The sequence below is a fragment of the Brachyhypopomus gauderio genome, chromosome 6, assembly GCF_052324685.1.
Source record: "Brachyhypopomus gauderio isolate BG-103 chromosome 6, BGAUD_0.2, whole genome shotgun sequence".
Taxonomy (NCBI): domain Eukaryota; kingdom Metazoa; phylum Chordata; class Actinopteri; order Gymnotiformes; family Hypopomidae; genus Brachyhypopomus; species Brachyhypopomus gauderio.
Window position 1 is genome coordinate 9414080 of NC_135216.1, and position 12173 is coordinate 9426252.

Consider the following 12173-nt stretch of genomic DNA (forward strand, 5'->3'; position numbering starts at 1 on the left):
TATAGCTCCCAAGACTATGTTTTCATGTGTACTAATGGATTCTGGGGGAAAATGTTACTGAAAGAGTCCGTAAGGTCTTCATGAGGCATTAATGACCCACTGGTGTGGTGAGCATCACACATAAACATAAGAAGCTGCTGATGTCATAAATGTTGGAGCTGACTTACAAACACAGATGTTACGTATGGATATTTATAAACCACGGACGACTGGAGGAGATGCAGACGGGCGCCTCGAGGCACGACTGTCTCTCCCTGGTGCAGCCACACGTGTGGGATGAGGCTGATGACAGACACAGCAAGAGCCCAACGGGAGGTTGTGTGGGGCCTGACTGGCAGCCCCCTGGGTGAGGGAGGAGACCGGCTTTCAGAGCCGGCCCAGCCCTCCACGCTCTGTCTGCTACAGGCTTCTTGGGAATGGGAAGGGCTCGAGTTTCACTTTCTTCCAACGGTTCTATACCTCTTTTAGTTCACGGTTCACGAAGGAAGACAAGGAGAGGAAAGGAGGAGAGAGGGGAAGGTAAGGAGAAGAACGTGTGTACTGGACAATACTATGAATTTTGCGTTGTGTTCCTTCAAAGGGTGCCTGAGTATCCTTCACTCCAGCCTCACAAACGGACGGTTTCTCATCTAAGGGAACATTTGAAATCCTCCATTTGAATGCTTTGTTTTTATTTTTATTCATCAATTACACAAAAACTAATCAACACCAATGTACATTTTCAATCCCAGCTAATTTTTTGTTCTAACTGTTCAAACGCACCAATTTCATAGCTTATTCAATATAATATTTTTATACTGAGTTTATGGTATGAAGTTACATACGTACATCATGACCAACAACGTTGGAAAGATCTCTGCAAAAGAGGCCATGGAAAAAGAACTAGGCTGACTGCCACTTGCCACATTTTCCACAATCCCTCCTGTGTACTGGGTACCTCGCCCCGGCGTTCTGTTAGCCGTCTTTGTGGAGTTATAGCACGGGAAAGGAAGTTAGACACTGAAAGATGCTGAACAGTGCACATCCCTTACCCAGAGAGACTCTCCAGAGGCAGTTTATATACGTTTAGCCCATGGAGGATATGCTTCCTACATCAACAAATCCCCTGAGAGATTTCTCAGCGACACTCTGAGGTCTCCTTCTCAAAACAGGTACTTTCTGCAAGACAGCTGCATCTCAAGAAACTAAAAGTAGACCGGGTAATTTTGTATGCTCAACAGTCCGTCCACGAATCGGTACGACAGTACATAAATTAAGCAGGAAGCGCAATGTGATCCCACTGCACAAGACACACGTCCACAAACACAAAAACAGGCCGTGATATGAGCAGATATAAACACAGCGCTTTGAAGCAGATATCTGTTGAAGCCACCAAGATGGCGCCTCTTACCTTCGACGGCTGTCGGCTGACCCCCGTGACCGGAGCAGATGGCCAACAGAACCAGTGAGGACAAGACGACCCTCATGGCACCTCCCTTCAGCTCCGACCTAGGACAGAGGACACCGGACCGTCAGGCAGAGAGCACAGGAGGCAGCAGGGGCGTAGGATGTCCATCAGAAAAGAAGGTAGATGGATGGAGATTATGAACGTTGGGGTGTGGTGAAAATGGTTCATGTTAGAGCCAGTACCTCTGATGGTAAATTATAAACAGTTTAAATATAATGCTTAAAATAACACATCGCTGTCAAGGAACTGATAATAAACACCCTTTAGAAGATATGCAATAGACATGTACACGTTTACAGTAGGCATACAGTAGACATGTACACATTTATAGTAGGCATGCAGTAGAAATGTACACATTTACAGTAGGCATGCAGTAGACATGTATACACTTGTAGTAACCATGTATACATTGACTACATTTGCCTGTTTTCATGTCTTGCAGACACAACTGCACCAGGGCCTAATTCCCAGTCAGGACAATATACCCTTCCCTTCACAAAACACACTTATACACTCACACAGTCACTCACATACACACTCAATATGCTCACTGCGAGTCAGTCAAAGTCTCCACCCACCTAAACAGTCAAAGGTTCACTTAAAGTCTATAAACACATTTTGGACCTGCTCTCTGACCCCTGTTCCACCATGTCTGAACGCATACCTGTCAAAGTGAAGGACAGCCATGAACCCTCAGGCATAAGACTTTATGGCTCTCTCGCATATTGCAGCCTGTCTGGAACAGTTGCATGATGGACATGAGAGATTATAGATTGGGGCTTATGACAAAAAGTGATTTACGACTTTGACCTCTAGTTGACCCCCCCTCTCCACCCCCCCCCCCCCCCCCTCCACCCCCACCCTCCCCCCACCCAACCCCCTCCAACCCCCCCCCCCCCCCCCCCCCCACTCCCCCTCCCCACCCCAACTCATGACATCATCATCACATTAATCACGTCAAGACGACCAAAGAGTATTAAGTTGTGCTTTGATATTTTGCTTGATAAGGTTAATTAAAACATTATTTTGATCTTCTTTGATGTTGACTCTCCGGGGCCGTATAACCCTAGACACCTGTGACACACACACACACACAAACACACAGACCCTGAACGGAACAGCGCACAAACCCTAGTCACACAGACCAGCGCTAAAAGATAGGGATCTCAGACACACACACCCGTAGTCTCACACACACACACACACACACACACACACTCCCCTGAACAGCGCACACACACCCCTAGTCACACACACCCACTCCCCTGAACAGAACAACGCACACACCCCTAGTCACACACACCCACTCCCCTGAACAGAACAACGCACACACCCCTAGTCACACACACCCACTCCCCTGAACAGCACACATACATACCCCCTAGTCACACAGACCGCGCATGCGCACACAAATATGCTTACTTTGAGTAACTTCAAACAGTTAACAAAACTCTGATGAACCAATGAGGAGGCATTCTCAACACACCAATCCGGGGTGCGTGTTTAGAGCGCGAGCATTTAAAGAGAGAGAGGGAGAACGTTTCCTTGAGGAGCCAACATGCATTCGACTGTGGTATTGTCCATACAAACCATTTTTTTCCTGAGTGAGGCCCCATACTGACTTGAAGTAACTCTGAGGGTCCTCGGCACGCTGAGTTGACCTCGTCACCTTTCCCTCAATGAATTAACTCAGGTCTTCCCACACACACACACACACACATACACACACACACACACACACACACACACACACACACACACCGATGCACTCGCACATGACCTTGACTCACGCTGTAGGGAAACCTCCGTCCACTGCCCGCGACACACACACACACACACACACACACACGCGCCCCCTAGTCACACACTCCCCTAGTCACACAGAACAGCGCACACACAAATATGCCTACTTCAAAGTAGCGTACTTCAAACAATTAACAAACTCTGATGAACCAATGAAGAATCATTCTCAACCGAGTTAAACCACACTGTATAAACATTAAAATTACCTCTTTTAAAATTTTATGTAGAGAACTTGTTAAACTATCAAGTTTATAATAACAATCTTAAAACAATGTAAATATATGTAAAAGATTAATACATTGTTTTATTCACTGTTTTTTTTTTTCTGAAAACATGGAACTCAGATTTCAGTCTCCCTATATCAAAGAAACTGCCATAACTTTTTATCAAATGTTGGAATATCTCCTCAGGAATCACCCGACTCTTTTAAAACATATCCTTTCTAAAGTCTGCAGGAGCCTATGATACATGTTGGGTCATAGTGCTTAATATCCGTTATGTGAAGCTCCACTGTGTAGCAGAGTTTCAGGGAACTTCCTGAAGACTTATGAAAGGCCGTCCTTTAACAGTAAATGTGGGTTTATCAATAAATGTGACAAACCCATAGAAAGTTGCAAAAAAACACTGGACCGAGGCATGAATTGTGCACCAGTTTAACATCAAGTTTAATCTATGTGCATAGCAGTTCACAAAAATTGCTTCTGGGGCAATTTCTTTAACTTTATCTTAAAGTCCTTTAGCGGGAGCCATGACAGTAGTCACAATGTACATCACATTTTTTACATCACAAAGTGCTGCATCTGTTATTTTAAAACACCAAAGACAGATTGGACATTTTGTCGTTCTGAAATATAAAACATCCACAAATCATTACTAAGTTTGGGCCTGCGGTATTTACATAACAAATTATCAGACTGTTGTGCATGACATGAAAATGTCAGTTGTCTTATCTACTCGCCAGTCAAAAATGTAAGCAGATGGAACTTCATCTTTGATTTCATTAAGGCCAGAGGCTGTAATAGCAGAGCCTACAGTTGTAAATAACTCTGAATGTAGTTGGACATCCCAGAAAACAGAGGATGACTGGAGTGGTTAAGACATCATCGTACACGGATATTCTCTGTAATTGCCCTTGTTAGTAGATTCTACCCTCATTACAACCTCTAAAAGTGAGCTGTTTACCGTCGAGCAGTGAAGAACATCGAGATCTGGATAGTTGCTATTTTGTGCTGTTAAATCTTTATCTTTTGGTCCCTTAATATGTAGTCCATCATCAATCACACGTTCTACTGTGACTCTACATAGGAAACCTGACCATGAACATGAGCTCACGTTCCTTGTTTTTCTATTGAGTTTTGCATATCTAGTCAAAATTAACCAAACCCTCCAAACACACCTTTCACCAAACAATATGTAACTGAGATGATTGCGGCCAAACATTCTCTTCGTTTAAGGTAAGACACTACAGGTGAATAGGGTAAAAATGTCATCTAGCAATCACTATGAAACTTACCACATTGATTATTGACATTAAGAGAATTACAAGTTTTCTGAAATGTTATGTTTAAATATGCAACTTAGGCGTTATCTAATTAAATATATGTTAATTTGCATTTATTTCAAAAACAGAAATCTAAACAATGCATAAAGTCAGGTTCAAAATTCTTGTTTTGAGATTCTGAATATCTCTTTATTACTTTATAAATCAGAAAAAACTGTTTACTTACTCTCAATCTAATCATATCATTAGAGCATCCCCAACAATAAAAGGACAAACAACAGCAAAACAGAGCAATGTAATGACTAAGTTTAACTTCAATAAAACGCAATCACAGCGCACACACACCAACCTGTAGAACTTTTACCTTAGATTGTTGTATGTCTGTCCTGCACAATAGTTCCCCAGTCCTGTTTACAACCTAGTCATCCATCCCTGCTCCATATGTATGTCCCTCACACATTTCCTCATGATGTGTTTTCAGCTTTTTAGCTGTGCTCAGGTTTGCACTTGTGTTTCACGCTGGCAGACGTCTCAGATGCGACAACCTCTGCTTTTGATATTCTGAGTATATCAGGTTCATTACATTGACAGTAAGACTGTGCTCTGATCATATCAGCTTCATTACATTGACAGTAAGACTGGGCTCTGCAGCCACAACCTCTCCATATCAGTCACCATAGCAGAGGCACCTTCACTAAAGGTAGAAATGGCCATACCTGTTGCTGCCTCAACCCTGCATTTACCAACACAATTAAATGTATAGGATATCACTACCTGTTCATCTCCTCACGTTTAATTGGTGTATTTATTTTTTACTTTTACATAACATAGGTATGAGTTTAAAACCTTTAGTCACAAAACATTGTATTCATTCACTTTTATTAATATTTTGTCCATTCTACCACTAAAGAAAAAATCTGTAGGGTAAAACTGACATTATTTAAATGTCATTATATAAAACTGTCTCTATCTCAACCCTGTCCCATACCTGTATTATTTTTGTAAACCTGCATGTCCCAAGACGCGTATATGTATATACAGGTTTGCGGTACCCATCTCTTTCACACAGACTGCACTCTTAAAACAAACTGCTGCAAAATCCGTGGTCTGATATTAATTTTAAGCCCTGTGCCTACACAATTAGGACAAATTAATCCACTAATTAGTTCAAACGCGCTTTGCTGTGCGGCGCATTCGGTCCGACCTGCTATCTAAAGTCTAAATGCGTGTAAGCATTTCATTATCTAATTGATTTTTGCAAGTTTCACCTTGCTTCTTCTCGCAAGTGACAATTGTTGTCTTTTCTGAGAAGCTGTTAAAAGCAATACTTTCGGCGTTTTTATATTATAAAGATACTGAAATGCTAAACCAGAAAGTGTGACCGCATGTGACCACGTGACGCTCTCAGGTTTCACATTCTCAGAAATCGACACCGGCCAACGAGATGTCAAGCTTGCGTTTAAATCACCCTTTTATCCCCCCCCCCCCCCCCCCCCCCAGAAGAGCTAGAAGAGGTGGCTGGAGAAAGGGAAACCTGGGCCTCTTTGCTCAGGCTACTGACCCCGCGACCAGGGCCCCAGATAAGAGGATGAGAATGGGCGGATGGATGTATCCTGAATTTTGAACTAAGTGAATGCTGTGTGATGCTGTTTAATTCTCTACATAAGGAATGCCAAAACATGGCCCACATTTGCATTTTACACCTGAGAATATCCCTCTGCAATCTTCACTAAAATTAAGTGACTTAAGAAGTCAATATTTACATTTTTCTACAGTATAGTAAATAATAAATAAAATGAGCTGGAGTTTATGAGTTTATATTCCATATATGCCCCATGAACCGAGCTTGAATTTCTCCAAATGCCGGGGTATGCTTTTAAAACTATGTTCTTTGTCAAAGTGATGAAAAGCTTCAGATGATCTTCCAATCATTATATATTACACTGCACAAATTCATTCCTACTGTGCAATAAATGTGTAAATATTCCAGATAACAACTGAACTGAAAACTGAACTGAAAAAGAAGTATACAGTCTGAACTGTAGTACTGAACCTCAAATATGCGCAATGTCCGAGGGGTTAAACGTGTTGTGCTTCTATGGGGGAAAACGTCACGCTAGTTGATGACAACCTGTGAGAACTTGTTCTTTGAACACTTGCACGTCCGGTACATTGTTTTGGAAGAATATAGTTATGTACATCTAATATTAAATATCTGCAGAACTTTTTTCAAGATATTTTGGATATTTTACCTGTCCTTACCTCGCAGTTGCCTTTGAACTGCGGTTATCTATTACACTTTAGGTCTAAATTCATATCCATACTGTTTAAAAGGTTTTTGAAGTAACGTAATGTTTTGTACTACATTTTCCATATGACTTGTGCAGTTTAATGAAGTTTATATATAGGCTACTTTGCACTTCACTTGCCCGGCTGAAGACCTCTGTCTAAACCTCCTGTTTCTCTATAAAATATGCACAATTAGGGGAGGCCGGGTATGTTTGTAACACTTTTTGCTTCCAGTATGGAAAACACAATATGTATTAGTTAAACAATATACAAGACTCGTGTGGCTTAATGAAATGTGGGAGTGATAGAATTTATAATTATTTTATAACTGTGGGGTATTTTTCTTGTCCGGAATCAACCAGCTTTTTGCTGCCATGGTTCTATGGTGTAACAATTTTGCACTTCACTGCACACACACACACACATCAACATTTTTCTCAACTAGGTATTCATCAACCACTTTGCAAACATTAATCTGTTTCTTTGTTGAAAGTTTTACTACACAAATGTCTATTATATACACACACAGACAAAGCACATGATCGATTTTTACAGCATTGTTGCTCTTAGGCATGAGAACCAACAGTTTACTAATAGACACATGGGGTGTTTCGTTAGAATCTACACACAACTGGGCCAAATGATGCCAATCATGCGACGTTGTTGTTTTGACAACATTCATTTGATTCTTGAAATTTTGTAAACGTTTAACATCATCAGCGTTCATGTTATTAAAAAGTGTAAAATCATCCACACTATCGCCAATACAATTATACAACAAATGTGTCAATTCGTAGTACACACGTTCTGACAAACTCTGTCGTACACAAGCCAGACCCATTTTCGACTTAAACACCACTACGAGTCTTTGAACCGCCTTCCCAATGGTCAACGGCGTCAGAGACGAATTGTTCGGATGTTTGATCAACCAGACTTTTCCTTAGCTCCTGCAGCTTTTCCACAATGTACGGCTCGCTCCGCAATTCACAGACAACGGTTTCAGCACATCCTTGCACTTTTTGAAGAGCCAGCTGTATTCCAAAACACTTTAGAAGACCCGCTATGGCTTCTCTTAACTCGGGTATGAACAGTGACTGTGTTATATCTTTATAGTATTTTTCAAAAAAGAAGATATCCGGCTCAAAGAGACACGTGTGTCGACGCTGGCTGGGGTGATTCACCTCACAACCGAGACACATCTCCTTCAACTTGCGATCTATGATGTGTTGTAGGATTGCAACAACGGCAGACTTTATCAGTTTCAACGCCGTAGTACACACTCGGCTGTCCACATCATCGGGCTGCTCATGTGTGATTGTGTCTTCTGGAACATCGACTTGCTCATCCGATGAGGAGGCCATATTCACATATCCAAGAGCCAACATACTATTGTCCGGTCCTGTGTTGTCCATAGCTGATTCATCATAGCTGTAGTCCACAAACCTACGACCGGTGCCGATCTCCGTATATTCAAAGCACGGACCTCTGTAGTTTCTATACCACACACGCTCACAGGCATCCGGTTGGTCTGCTGGATGAAAATCCTCAAACACGTTGGCCTGCATGTTGGCCTTGTCTTGATGTTGTGTGCCCACGATGTGGAGTTGTGTTTCTTTTAACGCACTTTCGGGTAGGCTGTGATCCTCTTTGACCACCCCACAAACGTCATAAGCCAGAGAATCAAACAGATTAATTTTAACATCCCTAAAGTGGTCGCGAGGTATTTGACCAAATGCTTTGGTATACCGTCTCTTCCTTGGTGCTAAAAACAAATTGGTTTCACCACTAGAACTAAATCTTGGCGTAACTGTTGAATCTCTAAAAAGAGCCTGATCCACACACAGCAGACATTTTAAAATGCTGTAGCCACATAAACTGCAGTGTCGGTTTAAATACTATATACAACATCTACATATTTAAATGTCTCGTGTCTGATTGACTAAACTGTGTGACATAGACGTCAAGGCGTCATGCACCAACAGGTGTGGTGTGGCAGGGGATGTGAACTGTGGGGGGCGTACCCCCAGACCTCCCCTTGTGGGGGATAGCCTGTCAATCAAACATGTCACTCAAAGATGTCATAAATCAAGGGGGGTGGTTGGGTGGAGATGGGTAGGATATGCCCAGACTTGCCCCTGTTGTGGGGGTGACCTGTCAATCAAACATGTCACTCAAGGGTTATAAATCAAGGGGGTGGTTGGGTGGAGATGGGAAGGATATGCCCAGACTTGCCCCTGTTGTGGGGGTGACCTGTCACTCAAGGGTCATAAATCACTCAAAAAGGAGTTTGTCAGAACGTGTGTACTACGAATTGACACATTTGTTGTATAATTGTATTGGCGATAGTGTGGATGATTTTACACTTTTTAATAACATGAACGCTGATGATGTTAAACGTTTACAAAATTTCAAGAATCAAATGAATGTTGTCAAAACAACAACGTCGCATGATTGGCATCATTTGGCCCAGTTGTGTGTAGATTCTAACGAAACACCCCATGTGTCTATTAGTAAACTGTTGGTTCTCATGCCTAAGAGCAACAATGCTGTAAAAATCGATCATGTGCTTTGTCTGTGTGTGTATATAATAGACATTTGTGTAGTAAAACTTTCAACAAAGAAACAGATTAATGTTTGCAAAGTGGTTGATGAATACCTAGTTGAGAAAAATGTTGATGTGTGTGTGTGTGTGCAGTGAAGTGCAAAATTGTTACACCATAGAACCATGGCAGCAAAAAGCTGGTTGATTCCGGACAAGAAAAATACCCCACAGTTATAAAATAATTATAAATTCTATCACTCCCACATTTCATTAAGCCACACGAGTCTTGTATATTGTTTAACTAATACATATTGTGTTTTCCATACTGGAAGCAAAAAGTGTTACAAACATACCCGGCCTCCCCTAATTGTGCATATTTTATAGAGAAACAGGAGGTTTAGACAGAGGTCTTCAGCCGGGCAAGTGAAGTGCAAAGTAGCCTATATATAAACTTCATTAAACTGCACAAGTCATATGGAAAATGTAGTACAAAACATTACGTTACTTCAAAAACCTTTTAAACAGTATGGATATGAATTTAGACCTAAAGTGTAATAGATAACCGCAGTTCAAAGGCAACTGCGAGGTAAGGACAGGTAAAATATCCAAAATATCTTGAAAAAAGTTCTGCAGATATTTAATATTAGATGTACATAACTATATTCTTCCAAAACAATGTACCGGACGTGCAAGTGTTCAAAGAACAAGTTCTCACAGGTTGTCATCAACTAGCGTGACGTTTTCCCCCATAGAAGCACAACACGTTTAACCCCTCGGACATTGCGCATATTTGAGGTTCAGTACTACAGTTCAGACTGTATACTTCTTTTTCAGTTCAGTTTTCAGTTCAGTTGTTATCTGGAATATTTACACATTTATTGCACAGTAGGAATGAATTTGTGCAGTGTAATATATAATGATTGGAAGATCATCTGAAGCTTTTCATCACTTTGACAAAGAACATAGTTTTAAAAGCATACCCCGGCATTTGGAGAAATTCAAGCTCGGTTCATGGGGCATATATGGAATATAAACTCATAAACTCCAGCTCATTTTATTTATTATTTACTATACTGTAGAAAAATGTAAATATTGACTTCTTAAGTCACTTAATTTTAGTGAAGATTGCAGAGGGATATTCTCAGGTGTAAAATGCAAATGTGGGCCATGTTTTGGCATTCCTTATGTAGAGAATTAAACAGCATCACACAGCATTCACTTAGTTCAAAATTCAGGATACATCCATCCGCCCATTCTCATCCTCTTATCTGGGGCCCTGGTCGCGGGGTCAGTAGCCTGAGCAAAGAGGCCCAGGTTTCCCTTTCTCCAGCCACCTCTTCTAGCTCTTCTGGGGGGGGGGGGGGGGGGGGGGGGATAAAAGGGTGATTTAAACGCAAGCTTGACATCTCGTTGGCCGGTGTCGATTTCTGAGAATGTGAAACCTGAGAGCGTCACGTGGTCACATGCGGTCACACTTTCTGGTTTAGCATTTCAGTATCTTTATAATATAAAAACGCCGAAAGTATTGCTTTTAACAGCTTCTCAGAAAAGACAACAATTGTCACTTGCGAGAAGAAGCAAGGTGAAACTTGCAAAAATCAATTAGATAATGAAATGCTTACACGCATTTAGACTTTAGATAGCAGGTCGGACCGAATGCGCCGCACAGCAAAGCGCGTTTGAACTAATTAGTGGATTAATTTGTCCTAATTGTGTAGGCACAGGGCTTAAAATTAATATCAGACCACGGATTTTGCAGCAGTTTGTTTTAAGAGTGCAGTCTGTGTGAAAGAGATGGGTACCGCAAACCTGTATATACATATACGCGTCTTGGGACATGCAGGTTTACAAAAATAATACAGGTATGGGACAGGGTTGAGATAGAGACAGTTTTATATAATGACATTTAAATAATGTCAGTTTTACCCTACAGATTTTTTCTTTAGTGGTAGAATGGACAAAATATTAATAAAAGTGAATGAATACAATGTTTTGTGACTAAAGGTTTTAAACTCATACCTATGTTATGTAAAAGTAAAAAATAAATACACCAATTAAACGTGAGGAGATGAACAGGTAGTGATATCCTATACATTTAATTGTGTTGGTAAATGCAGGGTTGAGGCAGCAACAGGTATGGCCATTTCTACCTTTAGTGAAGGTGCCTCTGCTATGGTGACTGATATGGAGAGGTTGTGGCTGCAGAGCCCAGTCTTACTGTCAATGTAATGAAGCTGATATGATCAGAGCACAGTCTTACTGTCAATGTAATGAACCTGATATACTCAGAATATCAAAAGCAGAGGTTGTCGCATCTGAGACGTCTGCCAGCGTGAAACACAAGTGCAAACCTGAGCACAGCTAAAAAGCTGAAAACACATCATGAGGAAATGTGTGAGGGACATACATATGGAGCAGGGATGGATGACTAGGTTGTAAACAGGACTGGGGAACTATTGTGCAGGACAGACATACAACAATCTAAGGTAAAAGTTCTACAGGTTGGTGTGTGTGCGCTGTGATTGCGTTTTATTGAAGTTAAACTTAGTCATTACATTGCTCTGTTTTGCTGTTGTTTGTCCTTTTATTGT

The 12173-nt window shown here is 41.3% G+C and overlaps 1 protein-coding gene across 3 annotated transcripts in view; it reads right to left on the reverse strand.

Moving 5' to 3' along the window:
* Positions 1 to 12173, reverse strand: part of col16a1 (collagen, type XVI, alpha 1) — a 67152-nt gene that overhangs the window by 49203 nt on the left and 5776 nt on the right. For all 3 annotated transcript variants that reach the window (XM_077008529.1, XM_077008530.1, XM_077008528.1), the window contains exon 2: positions 1391 to 1488. In XM_077008529.1, coding sequence (XP_076864644.1) covers positions 1391 to 1466 — 76 coding nt within the window. In that variant the 5' untranslated portion in view covers positions 1467 to 1488. The remainder of the gene's footprint in view (positions 1 to 1390; positions 1489 to 12173) is intronic.